A 24,538-nucleotide genomic window follows, 5' to 3' on the forward strand; every position below is an offset into this window, starting at 1 on the left:
CTCGGCTCCTGTCCAGCGGTTTTAGATCGAGTCTGCTGCAGCCACACCACATCAGAGCTGCCAAAGACTCACTGGGGTTCTTGACTGGTTCTCGTTTAACAATGATCCGATCTGTTAGGATGTGGACGTGCCACGGGCGCACGCTCCATCGTTACAGGCAAAAATAACTTGTACTCCAAAACTATGAAATAAAAAAAAGTTCCAGGATCTAAACACAGCTGTCCCCGCACTACTTGGCTCTCAGAGCGCTAACCGGACAAATGTGGACTATTTGGGGAGTTGCGTTGCGCAAACCGCACCTATTCCTGTGACGCATCGCTTAAGACGCACAGACAGCCCACTGACTGAATGCGGGTCACAAAGCATACGGCAGTGGTTTTAAATTGGATTCTGGGTGATCCAAGCATACAAAAACACGACTAGTTTTGTAACTATTTGTGTAGGCTCCCCTCTCTAAACTGTGCTTCCACCATGATAGTAGACTAATGCAGAGTGTCAGAAAATAAACACTGAGTTTTCATAGAATTTCACCTTTGTCTAAATCACATCTGTCTGGGAGTTAACATCACAAAATCCAACATAACATCTCCTCCTCGGTATTTATTGACTGACCATTATAATGGTCAGGATGATCTGTTGGGACAGATATTTGTTCTGAAGCCCTTAAACACAGCTCACATCTTGCCACGTGTCCCTTGAATTTGACGTGAAACGAACATCGTGGCATTTTTCAAGCATTTCAAACTGTCTTATAAATAGCACATCTCAAACACTCAAAAGCAAAAGCACTGAACAAAAAGTACTTTTTTTCTCTCTTGGTGCACAATGCGCTTTTCTGTGCTGCTGCTGCTGCTCTCGGTTGCCTTGGCTCCGCAGCATGACGCGCTGACGACAAATCAAAAGAGAGAGTCCAGCTCTGCTGATCGTGCAGGAAGACAGTGAGGACATATGGGGAAGACTTTGGCTGCTCGCATCATCGTCCAGACAGCAGCAGCTGTGGTGTGTTTGTCCCCCCTGGCTCTGGAGGGGCCAGGGCTGTTTACCATAGCCTGTCATCGCCCCCCTCCCCCTGCCTTCAGAAGCAAGCCACAACAGCCATGGCCTTTTACTCACCATTACCTACTACCCAGTCTGACAGACAGGTCGGTAATGATTGTCACATCAGATTAATGCCAGTGACCATTGGCAGTTTCTGCTAGACCTCCCGCTGTCAGGGAAATTTGGCCCATTCACGCTAAGGATATTACCGATGTCTGGATGTCAGAGGAGATGGGTCACGTTTCCAGGGTGGAAAGCCTCTGAGGCGAGTTCTCTGGGCTTATGCAAAGCAGCCTGTCAGCATGTCAGTGCCTCTTTCAGCCCCTCTGAGGGTCTTGTAATGAAGAGGGCTTAACAGGTATGGATTACACCTGCTTTGGGAGCAATAATGACAGAGATCCAAAGCATAGTGCTCGAAATCATTAACGGTTAATGAAGCTGTTTCATCTTTGCAGAAGCAACCACACAGACACACGTTCAGGCATGGTCATCTTGAGCCTGTTTGAAGACGTTCCCTGGTTTTTCGCCCTGCCGATGCAGGTGGTTTCTGCCTCTTTGGGGTCATTTTGCACCTCTTTGTGGTTGTTGGCTGTTGTTTGTCACTTCAATCAGAGGTTCTAGCACTGGGCCCCCATGTGCCTCTGTACATTTGCCGTTCTGACTCTTGAGCATTTCGTTTGACAGCAGAACTTTGGTACCACCAGGTTAGAGAGCTGAAAACGCAGATCCTTGGTCCCCTTGGTGGTGTGAAATGTCAGAGGTGAGAGCATAATTTGAACTAATTACAGGAAGTGACCTTAAAATGCAAAACTTGTTTTGATCCCCCTTGCTGTCAAAGTCTCCAGTGGCCTATTTGGATGTCAGCTTACTAAGACTTTGTCCAATAAACAAGCAGCATGTGAGCCCATGTGACCTCTGCTCATAAGCTCTGGATCCCTTCTAATTGGGCAGCGAGAACCTCAATGAAACCAACACATTAAGCAAACACGTCGTTTAACAGGGGTGATGCAGGTGTCCATCAGGTTTTACATTTGAACCTGTAATTACGCCAACATGTCAGTCATTCTCTGATGTTTAAATGTCAGAGCGGACTGCCAAAAGCAACTCTTCAGGTCTTATCCAAACATGCTGCATTAGACATGACAGGTGATGCTATTGACTATGTCGTCTTAGTGCCCGTCTGTGCCTCTGACATGAACTGGCATAATGTTATCAGTCAGTCAGCTGAAGTCGAATGCCTGTTCTTTAGATGTAGATTGCAGCTGAAGGCAGACAGGTGGAGATTGTCCCTCTTCACAGACCAGGGGGCGGAGATAAACACTGTTTATCTTGTTTTCTTAGCAGCAAATTGAGGATTTGCGAACACGACCTTAACAAAGTGACACAATCAGGCACGGAGCAGGAGCTGGGCAACAAACAGGTAATTTCATCATGACAAGAAAATGTAAGAGGGGAGCCTATGATGGGAAAACACATTTGCTTCAGAAGTGCTTGGACGCAGTAATGACCCATGGATGACAGTGAGCGCTGAGGTCAAAGGGACGATCACTTCCAAATGACAAGCAAAGCGTTTTCTTGCAAATATCAGTCAAAGCTTTGGTCATATAATTCATATAATTCAAATGAGTTTGATCCTGCCTGCTATGAAACAGGCAGTTGCTTGCGTCACCTGAAAGCCCTTTATCTCAATAACACGGTATCTCATATGTATCAATTTCTGTTGAAATTGTTTACTTCTTAATCAGCTTCCTCCTCTGAACTCTCATCTGCGTCAGCATATAAGTGCTGGACCTAAATGAAACTGTCAGTGAAGTGTGTGAGTTATGTCTATTATGCCATTTTGTGAAAAAAAAAAAAAGAGCATCCTGATAAGTCCATAAGCAGAAATGTTAATACTATATATAGCAAAAGTTAAAAGTCATGACCATCACAACTGGAGGCCTTTAGCTTCTGTATTGGTAAATGTCTCTTGGCTTTTTGTCCCTTAACACAGACTTTACTCTCAGCTGCCATTACCAGCTTCCACTGTGGCTGATCTTTTGGAGATCTAGTTGGAGATTTACAAAGGATCGTGTCCTGATCTCCATCTTGAGCTTTGGAAAATGGAATCAAAGCCAGTCACGTGTCAGTCCTCACTGCAGCACGACTGCCGGTGTTACTGCGAGCCCGCTGGACAGAGTCATCATAAATAAAAGTGTGTACTGTATATGCAGTCAGTTCATTCATCCATCGTTCCTCAGCTGACCTCATGGGTTGTTTAATTTTCAGAGCTCTTTACAAAACTACAATTTATTTATTTTTTTATTCTAACAGACCCGTGAGTAGCATCTGTGGGTGGCTTTGACTCAAATGGTAGAGCAAATGTACCATTTATCACACGGTATATAGCTTTTCTTGTCCACATATCGAAAGACCCTTAAGGTGGACACTGAAGCCCAAAGCTGCTCACAGCACTTTTGCACATGTGGGGAACATTTAAGTTGCTTTGGACTAAAGTTTGCACCAAAAGAGTGTGACAGTGCATTTGATTTCAGTCTTTTCCGGAATACATAAGAGAATCAAAATTAGAAAGAAGCAAACATGGCACATTTGTCAGTTTCAGTGATGTGGGCTGACTCATCACTAAAGGGGGCAGAGGTTTCAAATATTCTTCTCTGTCCACAGTCGGGTTTGCTGAATAAGCGCTCTGCACCCGACTGACAGCACACCCCCAAACTGCCACAAACCTCTGCTGCTGTAACAGCAACATTTACTGATTGCTGAACCCCCCAATTGAATCTGAAACGATGTCTGCTTTGATTGGAATTACTAAAATCTTCCTATTGACAATCTGCTTGCTACACATTTTGCATTACATTTTGCTGAGGCACTTATTCAGAGCCACATACAGTGAGTCAACATATATGAATGATCCTACACTGACACAATTACTCTCACATTACACACAATTTGGTGACAGGTTTTGGGGGTCAGAGTTCCCATACATTAAAGAAAGTCTAATAGACTCTATAGCAGTTACCTGTACAGGGCAAAAGATGGCACCACATCCCTTGAAACTAAAATCAGAGTGTTGGGAGTGCTGCCCCGTCTCAGACACACTGTGACCGGTCTCACAACAACACTCCCCCAAAAGAAGCCTCTGAAGCCTTTTTTTTTGTTTCTATTGAAGTAAAGTAAAGTGAAGTGAAGTGAATATAGTCCAAAATAGAAAAGGGCATTTTCATCAATCTAAAACGAATCATTTCGCTGTTAATAACTGTTAATAAAAGGACCGAAGACATGGTTCTTCTCTGCAACAGTGATTCATTTATCCCCTGCAGAGTCCAGGTGTGACACAAAGCCATCACCTCAATACCTGTGGGAGCCTCTCTGGGATTATTTCTGAGCAGTCTGAGACTAATTGCCAATATGTGTGACTGTTGACCTGAAAACCAAAGCTCTGGGAGCTCAAGGTTTTGGGATCTAAAGGAACGTTAGTCCTGCTCCTTTGGCATTCTTATTAGAAAAAATGTTTTCAAATAACAAAGACACAAATTAAGAGCGTACATGTCAGCAGTTGACCTTGTGTAGGAGATGAAGCATCTTTTCAGCGTGATTGTTCATTATGAGTCTTTTATTTGCCTTTTTGTCTCCAAAATAAAGATCCATAGATGCGAAGTGAGGCAATTAGTGAAAGCCAAGATTCGTAAGACTTGCCATTATTACTAATTCCTCTTGGATGCCATAAATGGCTCTGACACAGACAGCAAATACAGAATTTGGATAATTTCCCAGAAGACAACAGAGACCACCTGTTTAATCACACAGCAGCCAGTTTTGTCCCAAGTATTTTAGATTTGCTCATTGTTCGTGGTTTATTATGTCTTGCCCAGAGTCACAACCCCTACTGAAAAAGAAATATCACTTCACCTCGATTGCTTTGCCTGGATAATATCAAGATTTAATAATTTTATCATTTGATTACTCCACGGCAGCCAACCTGGACTGATCCTCATGCATCTGCATTAAAGGTCAATGACAGGAAATGCAGGCCAGCGACACTAATACACTCATTACTCATTCAGTTGTTATGAACTGGAGGTGATTTCCCATTACTGCGCACTTTATGCACAATTTGCGTCACCACTACACGACCAGTGAGTTAGATTGCGCCTGTGTTACGTCACCTGTTCACCTGGGGTGCACAGGTGAACCACCAGAGGGCGACAAAGCAACATCAAACAACATCATGTTAAATTAACAATAAAAGATTGACAGGTTCAGCAAACCAATGCCTTGCTGCAGAACCTGCTGATTATCCAATAAGGCTATCGGAGGGACGACCCCCCCATTTTACACCTCTGTGAATGTGTCCGCCTGGATTTATTGACTGGACACCTGCTCTCAGGACACACCTGTCCATCACATGTGAGTAACTTTAACAAATGACAGTTCAGTTTTGTTCGCTAAAACACACTCACTGAGTCGTGCTGAGTTCTCGTAGTATTTTGGTTGTGTTTCATGTGGGCGGTGTAATTATCTGCCGCACGTGTGTCAGTTAGCATGGTTAGCTGTTAGCTGCTGCTAAGGTTAGCTAACAGTGGCGCCACTGTTTGACCTTATGATTAGTGCTCGATAGCTACGTTTTTTTTTGCTTGTTTGTTTTGTTTAATCTGTTTATGGACATTTCCAGCTTTGAATTAGGTAGCTAAGTCAACTAGGTAGTTAATGAATAGATAATTAAACTGGCAAACTAAGCACTGCTATGTGTCATGTTAGCTAGCTTCTAATTAGCTTCAGCGTTAACCTTGAAGTCAGAAAGTCATTAATAGCTCACATTACTTCGTCAAGCGTAACAAAGTTAGCTTATTAGCCATGCGGTTTTTTTATACTCACTTCCCTACCCTAAAAATGACTTGGTGAAATGGTCCCTATCGCTGTTCAGCTGTCTGTATTTTATAAACGCCAGTTTTAGCACATGTGGTTTAGTGCATGTTTGCACCTTCCTACTAACTAACGCCACTACACTACAGACAGACTGAGCTCTCCTTTGTGCTTTGCATCTCATCTCTGGTGGAGATCCAGTCTTTTCTTATGAGAGGCAGGTGATTATAGATTTGTTATAATACTAGGCTCATCCTGATGATGCATGTACAAACTGAGCAATTATGGCAACTTATTGATTGTTAATGAGAGCTGACATCATGTTCTTACTGATCAGTGTGAGTTTATTAAAGCTGAGTATCATTAACCCATGCTGTCTGATGCTGACTGACCAAGCTATGCATTGTTTCCTTTATAGACTTAATGCAACCTATTGCTATCTTTGACCTCAGTGTTTCTCTCTCCAGTTGAGCCTTTATTGTGTCAACTGGTGCCTGCTAGCAGTTGACTAAATGGATCCAAACAGGCCTCCGGGTCTCAGTAGTGTGACTGGCGTTCCTTGGCTGGGACGCGGAAGAGGACTACAGCCTGAGGAGCTGGCTGTTGGACGAAGTAGAGGGCTGCCTCTCTCTACAGAAGGACCTGGCGTAGGACGAGCCAGAGGTTTTCCCACTCTTGGCGATACACCGCAAGGACGAGGAGTAACTCCGGCCATCACTGGACCCGCGGTTGGACGAGCTAGAGGGCTGCTGGTGCAGCCTGATGATGGAGCATTTGGCCGAGCCAGAGGGCTGCTCTTCCCAGTAGCTGAACCAAAGGCAGGGGCGGCAAGAGGTGCAATCCTGCCTAGTTTGGAGCCACAGCAAGGACAGACACCTCCATGTGAAACCACGACGCGAGACCTAACAGAAGACACCTCTGCAACAAAAGAGGTTTGAGCCAGAAATGTGTCTATACACATGTAGAATTTGTTTTAACAGCCTAATTATTACTGCCCTACATTAAGTGCTGCTAAGGTCTTTGTCTGCTTACAGGTTGGCATGCCAACCCAGGGTCAAACATCAATTCTGGTCTCAATGTTTAGAGGAATGGGCATTGAGTCCTCAATGACCTCATGGGGAAGAGGAACACTACCTGTGGGTCTGTATTATAAACCTTTTGATTTTATAGGAAGAAATTAAATGGAGCTAGGAACAATTATTGATTCATTGATAGTTAACTACTGAACATCAGCACTCTAACTGTAACTCACACATAGTTTTACACTTAAACATTTGCATGCTGCTATGTTAGTGTAAACAAATCAGTGTTCGCGCTGCCATTGTAAGTGTGTCGTCCATGGTTAACTTCCTTTGTCATTTTTGAAATATTTAACCACAATACATAGTCACAGCGGTAAAATGGTGTACTTTGTGTTCATTAAATAAGTGGCATTACCAGAAAGAATATATAAAATGGAGCATAATTTTAATCAAGTTTAAAAAGAGTGTATAATGGCACGTTATACATTGTACGTGCTAAATGTTCTGACAAAACAGTAAATTCTGTACAAAAATGTTTAAACACTGAAGTCACAGCAACTAGACTTAAAAGGATCTTACAGATCTAACTCGTAGTCGTGCTGTCAGGCTCTCCAAGTGACAACCTGAGCCTGTCAGTGGCAAAATGAAGCACATTTAGTGGATGTACTTCGACGAGTGAGTTTGCCACAAAGGATTACACGACAGCCATTATAGCCAATTTGCGTCTGCCAGCAGAGGTGACCTACTGGACCAAATCTAAAACTTTTTGTACCTGCCAGTCATTTCAAACGCAATACCGTAAAATGTTGTTTCAGGTAGAGGAGCAGCTGGAGATATGGGCGATGGGAAGCTGCGAGGTGCCCCAGTAGGCGTCACCAGCAGCCCAGAAAGCATCAGCCAGCCTGAGGAGGTGATGGGCAGAGGCAGCAGGTAGATGGCGGGGGAGTGATGTGTTGTGATGTTGATGTCAAATGTTATTTGAAACAAGGTAGGTGTACTTTATGATGTGGAAATCCTTCGTTTTAGCTGGGTGCGTCTAATGAACATGGATCTGGGTGCAGAACGCGTTTCTGTTGCTTTGTAGGCAGGGTGCATGTCTAACTGAAGTAGTGCAGTAGTTTGTGGTGCACTTTGTTACTGCGAATGTAAGCAAAGCTTTTGACTCAAGTTTATACATATTGAGGAGGGCACAGTTTCTCATTATGGTAACCCATCCCACAGCAAAGATTATTTGTAAATCATAGGTACCTTGTTGATCACAGAAATAAGAACTATCACTGATGCAGAATTATTGTAACCATTGCCAGTATTAAAACACACATTTTCAATTATCATGTTCCAGTTTCCATGGCCAGGGTTTGACGCCGCAGGCAATGGTGGGGCTAGGAAGAGCAGCAATGCCGCAGCTCGGAGCAGGAAGAGGACGCTCTCTACTCCCCTCTTTTCCTCCAGGTCATGTCGAGTCCTTTTCTCAAGCCTCTGGACAACAAGCAGCTCCACACTCTTCCCACACAAGTAGGGACAGTGAAGTTCTGACAATTTGTAAAAAAATCGCAAAACACAAATGTTTTACTGCAAATGTATGTTGGTTTTCTTTCATTTAGATTTTCTAATACAATACATAATGATTTACATAAAAGTACTTATCTAAACCCACATTATTATAATATGCAGTTAATTTCATAAAATGAGTGACAAGGACTTTTGCAAAAGTGCTAGATTTTAATGCAAATAATGTGAAGGAACCATGCCCCTGGTGCCTGCCACACCACTGGAGCTTTCCCCAGTTGCACCAGCAAAGATGGAGCTGAAAATGGAGGCAGTCTGGTAAGTACTTCTTCAACCTTACATTTACCTCTTAAGACCTTGACACGCCAGGATGATCTCCAGCTGCCATTATTGTCAGTAGCAATATATCACCCATTAATTTAACAGGCCTTGAATGCAGAACAAATAACAATGTAGTGTAAAATATGCATATTAGCTGTCTGCAGGCCTGTGGTTCTTTGATATTGGTCAGCAACACTGTTCACTCAAGCTTTACAGTCATATCAAACTGTGATAAAGTAACTGACTGTGTGTCTTGAGCTGAAATGGTCTTTCTGTGTTTGCATATTTTCCTCCGGACAGTGAGCCACTCAATAAGGCTGGAACAAAAGGAGCTCCAATAACTCTGGGCTCCAACCACATCCCAATTCGTTGCAAGAATGAAGCTGTTTATCAGTATCATGTTACGTTTACGTGAGTATCATGTACCATTACTTTCAGCAACAGTTACTGGTGGAGAGGAAAGAAACAATTGTGTTTTTAAGCAGAAGAATTTAATCTAATGATAGTTAATTTGTTTTGGAAGCATGCTGTGAACGAAGACAACCAAAGCTGAAATTACACTGAAACACCACTGTTAATACATTTTTATCTGCAATATACGTCTACGGCCGGAATCAATATTGACTCAATAAGTTTATTCTGGTGATAAAAGCTGAAAAATGCTGAAAGTATTCTGAGAGGTATTTTGAATACTATCTTTCAGTCCAAATGTTGAATCAATGGCGATGCGTTTTGGCATGATGAAGGATCACCGCTCGACCACAGGGGAAGTGGTAGCTTTTGATGGCTCCATACTCTACCTGCCTGTTAAGCTGAATGACGTAGGTATCACAGTTATTACTTGTGTGGCTAATTGGCTAAGGTGTTAGGACAGGTTCTGCTAGAGGCTTAGCCTGCACAGCAGCAACCACATGTATTGTCCTGAAGTTATGTTTGAATGAGAAAGGGTTTGTTATTAACAGCTGATTTGAATTGTTGTGTAAGTAGAGTTCCAGCAAAGGTCTAAAACTGCTGAAAAGGACACTGTTCGAGACATCAAATATGCTTAATTTTCATTGCAAAGAACTATCCAGCAAAATTCAGAGTGCTGAACTTGACACAGATTCCTTTTTTTGTTTGTTTTTTGCATGTTGTTTTGATGACATACAGGTGGTTTTTCTCAAAAGTTTGAGACGGACCGATAATGAGGAAATACAAATAAAAGTCCAGATGACGAAGATTTTGCCACCCAACTCGGATCTATGCATCCCATTCTACAATGTGGTGCTCAGGAGGTATTTTAAAAAAGACTCTACACTATTTGGCCGGAGATTGACCACTTCAGTTTTAGATTACACACAAATTATCAAATTGAAATAAATGTGATGGATGGCTTTGCACAAAACTGCTCAAGATGCCACGGTAAGAATTTCCAAAGAAAAATGCTGTAATTGCCCTCAGTGTATTCACAATCAAATGATTTTAATACGGTTGTGAATATTTTTCCTAAGTTTAAGGATCCTCTTCTTTCTTTTGTGATCACACAGTCCATTGCCTTTTCTAAGTCATTTGTGTTTTGTCTAATACTTTTAGTTATTGTCCTATTTGTTGTCTGCATGTCTCAGGCTTTAAGTAGCCTTAAGATGTGATGAGATGTGTTCTTCCTAATCTATTTGACAGAGCATTTTCCTTGTATTCTTTAAAGCCTTTTAATGAAATAACCCAAGCAACTATTTAGCACAGTGTGCTACTATCATGTGTTACAACTAGGATGGTCAAATGACAGGATGTGACCCAGTTGTTCTTGTTGTTCAAGGGTTATGAAAATCATCGGACTGAAACTTGTGGGTCGAAATCATTATGATCCAGAAAGCACAGTCATTCTTGGAAAACATCGGTGAGTACCGAGTTGTAACATCCGAGTGCGACGCCAGCTTATATCATGGCAACTCTAGTCCACTCATTATCCTGTTTGTCTATTTTTATAGGCTGCAAGTGTGGCCAGGCTATTCAACCTGTATCAAGCGCACAGATGGAGGCCTCTTCCTGTGTGTGGATTTGTCTCACAAAGTCCTGCGGAACGACTCGGTGCTAGATGTCATGTAAGTTCACACAATCAGCTGTAGCAAATAAACAGTAGCACGTCACAGATACATTCATAATCGTGAGTTATTAAGTCTTGTACATTTTCTGGCCAAACTGGGTAATTTTTAATTGTAAAATAGTTTTGGTCTTAAGCTGCATTACATGGATTCAGGCAGACCAGATATCATTTTAGTGGACTATAGCAGGATGGTGAAATTAAGTGAGGCCGGCATAGAATAGTGGCAACGGTAGACTGCGTTGCTGTCCAGAGTTAAAATATTCCTATGTTCCTCCTCAACGGAATTTACAATCCGATGTTAAGTCACTCCCTCACTCAAGAAAACGTGCAAGAATGCATGATGAACTGTATACTGATATATTATGATGATGCTATGCACACAATATTTTTTTAAATATATTTATTTATTATATATATATTTATATTTTATATATATCTTTTTTTGTAATCAATCCGTCAGCATAGCAACATATCGTCATGTGAGTTTTGTTTGTCTGTTTTTCCCGTGTCGTCCAGAAAGTGTTGTCGCCTGAATCCATGCGAATGCAGCATATTACACTTGAATTTTCACAAAGCATAACATATGCCAACGTTTTTTGTCTATTTTATTGTGAGTAGTTTCTTCCTTTGTTTACACTACCGGATTTTGTAACGGAGCTCCAAAATTCTGTTTGTTTTCATGGATGCTATTGGATGCTATGATAAAATCAGGAGCACATCTTTTATTCTGTGCCTTCCTTGTGTCTACTCAAACATGCTCATACAAGTTTAAACATTGAATATGCCATGACCAAGCCACACAGAGCTATATAAATGTCATCTTCTGGACTAAAGTCATACATATTTAAATAGTTAGTAAGGTTTGACGTTCTTGGTGCGTCTTTGAGCACCACTACCCACTACAACCATTCCCTCCAGGAATGTGGCTGGATTGCGAGGTTGAGTTGGAGGGTATTGGATTCCCAAATGTAACAGTCTATTCCAGTCTATCCATAGCATCTATAGATTATTTATAAAGTGAAATAATCTTGTCGTAGCTCTGCACTTTGTGTTTAAACAGAAGAGAGAACTGACCTTTGGCCTCTCCTGTCTGCTAGGAACATGCTGTACCAACAGAGCAAAGAGAACTTCCAAGACGAATGCACCAAAGAACTCATTGGCAGCATCGTCATCACCCGCTACAACAACCGCACCTACCGTATTGATGCCATTGAGTGGAACAAGTCACCCAAAGACACTTTCACTTTGATGGATGGGACAAAAACCACCTTTGTGGAATATTACAGGTGAGACTGCTCTGTTTGTGGATTGGGGCAAAATGGGGCAAGAAAGTCGAAAAGGAGTTTTGTGCATCAAAATGGTGACAGTTTAAGCCAGGGAGGCAAAGTCTAAATAATATCTGGCTGTTTATTGTTTGTTCCGTTTTCCATTGAAACACTTACTGTTCCATATTTGAACAGCAAGAACTATGGGATCACAATCAAAGAGATGGACCAACCTCTGCTCATGCATCGGCCAAAGGAGAGGTCCAAGCCAGGAGGGAAGGTGAAATCTCTCTCCAGCATCACTTATTCACTTAGTGAACAGTAAGGTGACATGACCTGAATTCTTGCATCAGAGTGCCACCTTGTGGCTACAAGAAGTCTTGCAATCTGCAAATGAAATGAAATTTACAAAACTGAATTAGGTTTATCCTCTCAAACTGTCACACTTTTCCAATGTGAGAGGCACTGTGCTTTTGATTGAACAACCTACTTAGGTGTCAATGATACTTGTTCCATGTACAAATGAACACAGTTGATTGTTTATTTCTTCATCAGAAGCATAATGATTCAAAGGAAATAATCAGAATTATGTGAGCAGTTAACACTTACCTGTGTTGATAATATTGCGATATACATTTATTGCAGCAAATCATCACTGGAGAGATACTTTTAGTGCCAGAGCTTTCCTTCATGACAGGAATCCCAGAGAAAATGAGGAAGGACTTCAGAGCTATGAAGGTAAATTTGATCTTCCTGGTCTCGTTCCTTCAAAGTCTAGACACAACACCCACATTAAGCAGCTACAAAGATTAGACACTCTGATAAGGGTTGTAATGATAGTTCAGTCAGATTCATCTCAATGTAACTGCTACATATGGAAGAGAAACTTGGTGTGATGGTATGAACTGAAAATCTATTCGTCAAATCTGATCTTTCGGACAGGACATGCACTAGGCCAGAACAACTAAATCCTACTAAGGTGAAGATTTGAATGTGTGTGTGTAATGTTTAAAATCCTAAGACCTGCCTCTTTAGTTACAGCCTCGATTGTTATCGATGCTTTCTTTATAAGAGGTGAACACTCTAACCAACAAATGACAGCAGTGGTATTTTCCAACAGCATTGTTAACATTTATGTAGCTAAGTAGTTGTCGAGTGTAAATGATTCATAATTGGCAGATAATTAACATTAGTCTAAATGTCCCAGTTGAATGTAGCATATCTGCAGCAGCAGAACGTAGACTCTTCCATCCTCACTCCCCAAACCCTGTTTTCCTACCCCACTGTCTGTTCTTCTCTTTTCTCATGAACTATTGATCCGATCTACTACACCCTTGGCAGCTGTATGTCTGGGTACCCAAGGAAGAATGTCGATTGTGAAGTTGTTTGCTTATGAAATGTTAAAGATATCATTAAAAGAAAACATTTGGTGGATCTTGACCTCTCCAATATGGCAACTACAAATACCATCTCTCCAAAATGGCAGCCTCTCTACCTCAGACCTCATCTCACAGAAATTCTTAAAATGATTACGACCTGTTAACACCGTGTTAAGTGGTGGTGGTGGCACGTAATGGTATTAAAATTATGTGCTGGCACCATGGAAACCATAATATATGAATTCATACTGCTATTGCCAAGCACTTTGCCCATTCCAAATGGCCACACGCTCCAAACAGCCATGTCTTGAACAGGCACTGCACTAGTCAAATTAAATGCAAAGTGTAAGCGGTGCACAAGACTAGAAAGTATAAAACAATAATATGTATCATCTCAGCAGATACAGGTCTGAAAATATTTGTATAAAAATTGGTAATAAAAGAACTTGTAGGACCCGGCTCAGTGAGAGAGACTGTGTTTCATGTGTTATAGGACCTGACCATGCATATCAATGTGAGTGGTGAGCAGCACACCCACTCAATAAAACAGCTTCTGAAGAACATCAGCACCAACACTGAGAGTCTGAAGGAGGTCAGCCGATGGGGACTGGAGATTGGCTCAGAAATCCTGGTGGTGAGGCTCTTTTGTTAACGCTGAAGAGTTCTATTTTCAGAGAAATATGATATCAAATAAGAGAAATGCATTTTGAGATTGATATTGCAAACAAAATGATAAAGAGTCTGGACTTTTTCCCCACAAGTGTGACATGCTAATGCGATATTTGTCTTTAAAGTATGCCATGTTTTTGGAAAAGCTGAAATTAGAGACTCGCTGAAAGGAAACCTGAGCAACATAATTTAAAAACATCAAGTATGACAACCTCTGTAGAATATTTAAATGCTCCATGACTGTCTGATAGGTTCACAGTGGTGGAGCCACTTATGTAGATGCTAGAATCTTTTATTTGCTCTGGCTTTTTGTACTCGATGGTGTTCCGTGGCCATTTTTTTTTCTTGTTGCTTTCACTTTCTTTTATTTTGACAGTATATTGTGTATTGGTTTCCTCTCCTGCAGATTAAAGGTAGAACTCTGCCCATTGAAACAATCTGTCTGCAGTCTACGTCCATTGCCGCCGGTCCTGATTTATCCTGGTCTAGAGAGGTTGTGAGGGATGCTTCAATCAGCTCTGTGAGTGTTGGACAGAAATCAATGGAGCTGAAGTTTTTGATAAATATAATTAAGCTCAAAAGCAAGACATAAAACGTTTGAACTGGAAAGCTGAGGAAATAAGAGAGCAACACTGTCAAGTATGTTATCTTGTTCACAGTATACTAATGATCTGTGTAGACTTAAGTCCCAAACTCTGTCTGCAGTGATGGTGGCCACAGTCACTATGTGCTCTCCTCAAGCATCAGTATCTAACCGCATATGTTTGCCTCAGCTTCAGGAAATGCTGTGCAACTTTGTGTCTTCACCAACTGCCCCATGTTACTCTAGATCCCACTGAACATCTGGGCCATCTTCTACCCTCGCCGCTGTGCTGAGCATGCTGAAGAGCTGGTTTCCACCTTCAACAAGGTGGCTGGGCCTATCGGGTTGCGACTGGAGCGACCCATTCGCGTGGAGCTCAGGGATGATCGCACTGACACCTATGTCAAAAGCATCCACTCTCAGCTGACCAGTGAGGTATGAATGAATAGAAAGTAAGATTAGTAGCTAAACTAGATATAGATATGTCTACTACCACAAGTTTACAATGCCATTTAGTCCATCTTATGTAAGTGATCATTTCTCCGCTGTTAACAGCCCAATATGCAGCTCATATTGTGCATCATAGTCTGTAACAGAGACGATCTCTGCAGTGCCATCAGGAAGCTATGTACACTACTCACTAAAAGTAAGGGATATTTGGCTTTCAGGTGAAATTTCAGGATGAACCTAAAATGCATTCTAAACTTTCCAGGTGAACTTAATGTGACCTTCTCTAAACCTTTGAATGCACATGTCCAACTGTTCAGTGTCTCAGTACTTTCTGCACAAGTTGCTGTTCTCTAACAAGAAGCTAACAAGAAGACGACCCCTAACTATTGATCAGCAGCACCTCAACACTGGAAGCTTCAAACAGGAAGTCCTCAGACGGAGGTGTTCACTGAGCTTAGAGGGTCACAGAGTGTCATCAGGAGGTTGGAACAGTGATACAGAGACTGGAAGAGTCACAGAAAGGAGAGGAGTGGACGTCCTTTGGCCACATCCCAATTTATTGAGACACTGAAAATGTTTTGTTGTGGTATACCTACCACTGTTGGTAGATTTTCTTTTAATAAATTGTTTAAGATGAATGAAATTACCAGTGCATGCTTCTACTTAAATGCCCTACTTTCATGATATAATATCACTGTAGCATTCACTTTTTACATTTTCCATATATTTCACCTGAAAGTCGAATATCCCTAACTTTTTTGTGAGTAGTGTATATGTTCTACATGCATGTTTGTAATGAGCTGTAACACGCCTTGACTGCTCATTTGGACCTCAGGTAGTCCTAAAATATGACATTTTGGCTATATATTGTTTCAAACATCACTGTTGCAAATATTTGTCCCATAGTAATGATATGTTAATTAATTAGTGATTAGATATTTGTTGTATAGATGTCTCTCTGTCTCTCTCTCTCTCTGTCTGTCTGCATTCACCAACGACAAGTCCATATGAGTAAATATTCAGCTTACTGTGACTAATCACAGTTGTTGTGATGTTGCTGGCATCTAAAAACTTTGGTTCCGTCTCTATTTTTAACTCTGTAGCTGCATTTTTACTCAGTGGTTGCTGCAGAAACACAAAATGGCTGATAGTGGTACCAGACTGGTTGCTTTGGGCAACCTGTCAAGCCCTGAATGAATTAGCATGTTTTAGCCTAATAACTACCAGGCAGCTCCCTGTAAACCCTTGCTAAATATGACTACATTCACTGTATCCTTTTTGCATGATCCATCTTTCTCTTGTGTAAGTGATCATTTCTCCGCCGTTTACAGCCCAATATGCAGCTCATAGTGTGCATCATAGTCGGTAACAGAGATGATCTCTACAGCGCCATCAAGAAGCTCTGCTGTGTCAAAAGTCCCATCCCATCGCAGGTTTGAAATGTTTCACGTTTGTGCATGGCAGGTTCAGAATGAGAGGAAAAGAGAATATCCTTCCTGCTGTCAACAAATTGATTTCTTCCTTCGAAACAGTTTTCTCCCAGTCAATAAATGTTGTCAATTATTTGTCGTCAGGCCATCAATGTCCGGACAATTTCCCAGCAACAGAAGCTAAGGAGTATTGCCCAGAAGATACTCCTGCAGATGAACGGCAAGTTAGGAGGAGAGCTATGGACTGTGAATGTCCCTCTAGTGAGTATCACATCTTACAACAGCTGGAAGATAAGTCCATATGTGCTGGGGCTAAACGGTTTGAAAATATCTGAATTGTGAGGTGTTTTGGACCAATAATACTGTAGGTACTGCTGCTACTAAAGCATAATACTGCTTGTGAAAACGATGCCTCACATTCAAAGGAAGTTCTACCGTTACTGCAGAAGTAACGAGCCTCTATGTCACTTGAATAGAAACACCTGATGGTGGTTGGAGTTGATGTCCACCATGACACCAGCAAGGCGCATCAGTCAGTCATGGGCTTTGTTGCAAGTGTGAACAGGTAACCTTTTTCTTTCTCCCTTCTTTGTTTAGATTTAATATATTTTCAGTAGTTATTGTGATGAATCCATGTGACGCACAAAGCACAGTGTTCAAGTATTCATGTTCAATATTACTACCCACTAGTACAGAGATCTTTGAGTCCCTCTTTACATGATGGGACTGGCAGATTTTGTTTGTAGAAGCTTCATTAGAGCATCCCCAATATGTAAGTGCTAAAAATATTTGTTTTAGAGCATGCATTCACATAATAACATCTTAATAGAAATGCATTTGTTTTTTCTCCTCTAGCTCTCTGACCCGCTGGTACTCCAGAGTAACTTTCCAGGCACCCTCTGAGGAGCTGATCAATGGCTTCAGAGTTTGCTTACTGGCCGCACTGCAGAAGTACTACGAGGTGAATACTGCCCACATGCATTACATAAATGTCTTCTAATCCAACCCTCCGCATCTTTAAACCACACCTAACCCTGTCTGTCCAAGAATCATAGGTTACGTTCCCTCCGTTGTCTTCTGTCCCTCTCAGCTGGTTCAGTGTCAGCATAGAATATGGAGTGGGAGGCTGGAGCGCACTGGTGTAACTAATCTCTATAATCTCTGCAGATTTGATTTTGCAAGTGTTCTGGTTCCCATTTGTAGTCCAATTAGTATTGGCCAATCACATTTGAGCAGGTTATGGTTGCATCCAGGAAAATAATCAATGTGGGGAAAACAGAGGCAGAACACATTGGTCGAAATGCAATATATAAATTGCAATATGCAATTGGATAATGATGGCTTAGCTTTTTTTTTTTAAAAATATATCTGCAGTCATATGGCTTAAACAATAAGCAGCGCATGAAAGACGTATGTGTTGACCCAGATATCCATTATCTGGGCATATCTGCCAGCAACAATAGAAGCTCCAAAATATTGTAGTAACATTTGAGTATGTTTTTTTTTTTTTTTTTTCTGTAGGTGAACCACAACTTGCCAGAGAAGATTGTGGTATATCGCGATGGCGTGTCAGACAGCCAGCTGAGGATGGTGGAGCAGTATGAGATCCCACAGTTGATCAAATGCTTTGAGACTTTCCCTAGCTACGAGCCCAAGCTGGTGTTCATTGTGGTCCAAAAGCGCATCAGCACCACCCTCTACTCCTGGGCTGCTAACAACTTTGGCACACCTCCCCCTGGAACTGTTCTGGATCACACCCTCACTCAGAAAGACTGGTCAGTCTCTGTGCGAGGGAATGATTTGTCAATAGGTCCTCTTTTAACCTGAGTCTTGTACATGGTGCTACACAGCTGTTTGTTTTTGAGGCAGCATTTTTAAATTCTGGAAAATGATCAGCAATCATTTTTTGACTCTGTCTCAACTACTACTGAATAAAAAGTAAAATTAGCATAATGTTACAAGTTATTCTACCCGAGCCGTGCCTATTGGATTAGCTAACAAAATGCACTGATAGCTGACCTCTAGGATGAACTTTTTTGTAAAATGGCCATTTTTTTCCAGATCCCTCTGCTGCAAAACTCCCTCTGTGCAAACACAGTGGTCCCTCTCAAAATCAGTTAGAAGGCTGCATTTCTTGACGCAGTGTTGTTTTCAGTGTGAACCCAGCCTCAGGCTCTCTGCTTTAACTGGCTTTTCCATTAGCAGCTGAGTTGAAAATTTGTTAATGTGTTGTTTTCAAGTCCTTGTGCAGTGGTCTGACAAGTGGGTCAGTTTGTGTGCACTCTGCATGTAATAGAGGAAGAAAATCCATGTGAGCATATAATAAAATTATTGTCGATCTAACATGACTACGATGGGAGAGATCAAGTGTGTGTGTGTGTTATGTGAGCAGTCCAACAGGGGAGTGGAAGAGGGCAGCTGGTTTTTTATCTTTTTACCTGCGTACATCAAAAGGGCTGCAGCAGCTACTCCAGGCAACATTAGTAAATATAGTATGTTCACTTTGAGTAAACCATCAAAGACTCAGTGGATCTGCTGTCGGCTGTTTCAAGTTTCAAACACTAAAGTGTTTTTTTCCGTTCAGGGTGGACTTCTATCTGATGGCACATCACATTCGCCAGGGATGTGGACTTCCTACACACTACATCTCCCTGTACAACACGGCAAACCTCACACCAGACCATTTGCAAAGGTACCGATACCCACTAAGAATCATTCTGATTAGTGGTGCACATTTAAAACTGGTTGGTAGTTCTGTATATGCTATCTGAATGAGTGTGTGTCTAGAGGTGTTTTAACCAGCTGGTAAATATGTTTATTATAATAAGTCTCTACTACAGTTCATTGATGAAAAGCACTGGCTGTGACAAATACTACACAAAAAGACCACATTAATTTAGTCAGTATCTGATATTGGTCAGACCAAAAGTAAAATTGAATGGCAGATGTTCTTTATACATTTCTTCCAGTGAGTCAACTTATCAGACTAGTAACCAGTAAACTAACTAGACAGCCAACCAGGTCAAGTAACCAAGTGATCACACAGTAAATTACTAGGCCTGATTTTTAAATGAGATTAGCAATTGTCAAAGGAGGTGAAACATCTTAACACATGACTAGACATGTACGCATGCACTAAAACAAATTATTATTTACTGTAATCAGCAGGAAAATACTGCACCATTGACTTAAACCAGGTTTTTTTTTTTTTTTTCTGCTGCCTCAAGACAATAACTGCTTGACCACACCTCATTTTAAGACCAGCACACCCATGGGTGCACAGATGGGATCAAGTACATTTGCTACTGGCATAATGTGGGAGCAAGGTGTGAAAATGACAGTTACATTAGTCAGTAACTAGTATTGAAACTTGGACTTTGCACAATAGACCCCATAAACTCACAACAACTGAACATTATCACCTTTAATGATGGAAGAATTGTAAGGCTGCTGGTTTAAACTGCTTTTAGTTTTAGCTAGGTGTACCTAATAAACTGGCAGCTGAGTGAATGCTGATTGATGAGGAACAAGTAGGCCCCTTTTGCTTCATCTTCATGCTAATAAAAATGAGAAAAGCTTTAATGTTGATGTTTGCTCATGCTATGCTGCTTGGGTCCCACACCAGGCTGACTTTCAAGATGTGCCATTTGTACTGGAACTGGCCCGGCACCATCCGTGTCCCTGCACCATGCAAGTATGCCCACAAACTGGCTTTCCTGTCTGGCCAGCACCTGCACTCAGAGCCGGCCATCCAGCTGTCAGACAAGCTCTTCTTCCTGTGAGCTGCACCGGTGACCACCACAAGCCTACTGCTCAGCTCATAGCAAAACCAGCTGTGATGGAAAAACGGTACTGAGAGACAGGAATGACAAACAACCATTTGAATGAATGAGGGATTCATTATTGACTTGTAGCACTTAAAGAATACTGTAGAGCCCCATATCGGATTCCCATATGGAGCAAGCCTCACCTTGATAGAAGGACTTTTTTCGTGGAAATAACGGTGTACTGCATTAGTGCAGTGATTACAAGATGTGTGTTATGTTGGCATAAGCACATTTTAATTTCAGGTAAAGAGAAAAAAAAGTTACTGTTGAGTTGAAAATGAGTATTGGTTCAAAGTTTGCGTATTGTTTGAGTATTTTCTGAGCCCCTGTTCCTATTGGTCAGGGTTCTGTTAGTGTTGAGACGTTTAATCCCAGAATGTATCTTTTAAACAGTTTTCAGCTTTACGTATAAATAAAGCTTGTAAAAAAAAAAAAAAAAACTGGGAAGACTATAATACAACATGAGTGTTTCTTTTCCTTCTCAGACACTTCATGCTGCACCATCATAATCACTCCAGACTCTTCATAATCATTTGGTCCAAGCGCTGTATTTTCAAATCCAAGACGGGCATTTTCAGCACACATGGATCAAAATCTTGACATAATGTTTGTGCTTTTCTGCTGTGGCTGGATGTTTTATGTCATCTAAAGAAATCCATTATGACATTGCAAACACAATTCATGGCAGAGGAGAATTCCTTGTATCAGTAGCTCATCATTCTGGCCCAGCTTTGTACCTGGAAAAAGTCTGTAGCTGAATTGACGTAAGTTACTTTGTGTCCTGTGATCATCTGTGTGCAGACCTACTTTTTCTCCAAAGTCTAAAGCTTTGATCAGCTTTCGCTCCATTTGAGCATAAGCACAGTAAAGTGATTTCTTATGCCACCGCTAATGATGTCTTCAGGTCATATTCCTATCCACGAGCTTTCTTTTCCAGCAGTTTAATAGAATTCAGTCATCATCAAATGTTATTTAAACCTGTGCTTTTCATATTGTGACATGTCAAAAGGTCTTCTGTGACGGGCAGTTTGAGGCCTGAGTGATGTCTTAACTCCTCTGATCGGGTGTGGACAGCTAGGTGAAGATTTTAAACAAAGGATGCTTATGAAGGTTTCTGTCATGCGGTTAAATTATTAGCATGGACTCAGGTTATGTCTACCTTTTATATACTGAAATATGTCATCGCCACGCCAAACCTCGGGCAGTGACAGCCTCCATTCTTCTGGGAGAACTTGGCACAAGGTTTTGGACAGTGCTTGATCCAACACTGATGACAGGTGATGAGGTGGTCTGTGATTTAGACTCCTTTGACCCTCTCAGAGTCAAAGTCTTGCATGACGCACCTGAAACTGTGTTGCATGAGATACTAACACAAGATAAAGAGTACAGCCTCTTCACACACCTTTCTGACAACTCGTTTGGAGAATGGAAGTGGAGGGGTGAATGTGGACGGGGCTGTTGGGATGAGAATTGAGAGACGAGGGTGGAGGGTGCAGCAGGACCACTTCTGGGGCACAGCCAAGGGGAAACCAGAAACCTCTTTGATGGATTCTCCTTTTGGTCTTTACAACTCAAACACCAAATTCATCTGCACCAGCCATAAAGGGAATGCTGTCATTTGATTTAAAGATGACGTTTTACCTCCTGATAAAGATCATACCACATGCTCTGTCGTGGAGCTGCTGTGTTCCCACTTTCAGAGGGACAAATTCCCGTCTTGAAGCACTTTGTCATTTTTTATAAGTGCTATTTAAATCTTTCTTGATCGTCTTTTGTCTAAAATCTTTACTATGTGTTGGTCAAAATGTTCCCTACATACAGGACATACCAAGAGGATATAGATGAGTTTAAATTTACATTACGATATAAGGAGAAACCTGAATTTACTAACCCTATTTACCAAGACAGAACACTTATGTTGTCCAGCCCTGGTTCTAACAAACCCTTTCAGTGCTACTATACTCCAGACAATTACATGGGAAATAAAACTGACACAATGCTACAGTTCATACTCATATTCTTGCTACTTCCTGCTCACACTTTGAAGGTCATTTGTGGTTGGAACTACAGCAGAGACATATTTCGATGTCTGGGCTTGTGGTTCGTTGCTGTCTTGTGCTCTTCTCGCACGTGTACGACGACCATGGACACACGTGTGTGTGTCTGAGCATGTCACACAATAGACATTCATGCTTTCACAGTATCCCACTGGATGGTGGCAGAAAAACATCACAAAACACAGAAGCTGCATGCTAAGCCTCTAATTCTGTCACTGCTCAGTGTCCAGGTCCAGTCACTACTAGGAGCAGACAGAAGCTGAGTGCATTATGGGACATACATAAATGGGGTTAATATGACCTCTTGTGGCTACAATTGGTCTTCAGCAGTAGCCAATGACATCTCATACATACATACAACAATGATCTCTGTCATGATATTAATACATGCAGTGTGGCAGCTGCAGTGGAATATTGCCAGCAGAAGGTTTAGTTTTCAAGTTTTTTAAGGAATATATATAGGGAAAAGAAATATTGGGCTGTGGTTAATATACTGAGATGTACAAATACTTAAGGTGTGGTTAATAATGACACTAGCAGAATTACATTATAACAATGTGGATTCCTCTTAACACTCTTGATGCACTTGACCTCTTTAGCAGTTTTTAAAAAACAGGATTCAGCAATAATCTACTTTAACAAGAAATCTAATAGTAGCTTATATTGTCTTGCAGATCATTTGAACCACTCAGTCATTATACTGACACAGGAGTAAATAAAACAGGCAAATACTCATTAGTCTTTATGATAATCTGAACACAGCAGGAAAAAACATTGTCTGACCTGAAGCTCTTCACTTCTTTAGAATTTACTTTTCTTATGTGTATACATTCCACAGTGTTTGGGATTGAGTCCTCACCTCCTGCAGGACAGCATCCAGGCCACAAGTGGCCAGGTGGGGGCAAGAGCTCCTCTCTGGCCGGGTAGCAGTGTTCTTACATGAAGTGAACATTTGACCCTCAACTTCTGACATTAATGTTAGCTTACATAAATTAGCTGTGTTAATTACCAAGCCATGAAGGCACTGACTACAAAAAACGTAAAAATGAATAACCTGCAGTTGTGTCTGTCTATTATAATGATATAATAAAAAAAATAACGTAATCGCTCACAAATATTGCTTCAAACTTGCTTCAAAGACTTTAACTAACGAATTCTTTAGTAATATCAGTAATATCATCATGCATCTGAATATGTAACTGTCCATTCAGCACACCTCTTCCTTACATCTAGTGAAAGTACTCCTCCTGCAGAAAAATGGCCCTGTGACAGATATATTATATATTATTTATATATATATTACATTAGTAGATTGTTAATACTGACAATACTGACAATCTACAGCGGCACTATAATTACATTTAACCAGGGACCATGTCACCATCCTGGCCTGCCTCAGCTTGGCTGGGGAGGATGTCCCCTTTTCCATCATCTAAAAGGATCCTCCCCTCCCCAGGGGGGCCCTACAACAAGGAAGAGGTTCCCAACATGGAAATGGTTTGTCGGGCATTTCCTGAAGTTCGCCACCCAGGAGCACCCGCTGCTGCTTGTCATGGACGGTCATCAGGCTCCCCTGGATCCAGAGCTGGCTGATGTTACTTAGCCCTCCCAACATCCCCCTTCCACAGCCCTCCAGCCCCCACCTCAGAGACCGACAACTGTTGTCCCCCATCCCCAGAGGCCATACCCAATCCCCAGAATCCACCCACCCCTCCACCAGCGAGGCCAGGCTGCTGGTGGCTCAGGAGATGGCAGAGAAGGCAGAGGACAGTGCTGCAAGGCAGGAGGCCCCGGCTCTGATGTCAGGCACCTGGGGGCCAAACACACCAGGGGGCCAAACACACCAGCCCAGCAGACGCCTCTACCCTCCTGGGTGACTCTTAATGAATAATAGTGTCTAAAATCTTTTAAACTGCCAAAAATCAGATTGAAGACATAATAAAAGATTGAAGACATAATACATGTGGGTTATATTTATTATGTCTTGAATCTTTTAAACTGCCAAAAATCACAGAAGACCATGTGACATGGTAACCATGACA

General features: G+C 41.6%; 1 protein-coding gene across 1 annotated transcript; it reads left to right on the forward strand.

The window, feature by feature from the left end:
• The first annotated feature begins 6,413 nt into the window (after positions 1–6,413).
• piwil2 (piwi-like RNA-mediated gene silencing 2) lies at positions 6,414–20,394 on the forward strand. The gene is made up of 23 exons (XM_070833772.1): positions 6,414–6,833; positions 6,936–7,041; positions 7,739–7,853; positions 8,266–8,438; positions 8,666–8,750; positions 9,054–9,164; positions 9,457–9,574; positions 9,903–10,027; positions 10,549–10,629; positions 10,721–10,834; positions 11,934–12,122; positions 12,297–12,381; positions 12,747–12,839; positions 13,974–14,114; positions 14,556–14,669; positions 14,979–15,167; positions 16,514–16,615; positions 16,757–16,873; positions 17,089–17,177; positions 17,468–17,573; positions 18,134–18,387; positions 19,197–19,304; positions 20,238–20,394. The coding sequence occupies exons 1-23, from the start codon at positions 6,414–6,416 to the stop codon at positions 20,392–20,394; spliced, it is 3,192 nt and encodes a 1,063-aa protein (XP_070689873.1).
• Positions 20,395–24,538: the final 4,144 nt, after the last annotated feature.

The sequence above is a fragment of the Pempheris klunzingeri genome, chromosome 7 (assembly GCF_042242105.1).
Source record: "Pempheris klunzingeri isolate RE-2024b chromosome 7, fPemKlu1.hap1, whole genome shotgun sequence".
NCBI classification, from domain to species: domain Eukaryota; kingdom Metazoa; phylum Chordata; class Actinopteri; order Acropomatiformes; family Pempheridae; genus Pempheris; species Pempheris klunzingeri.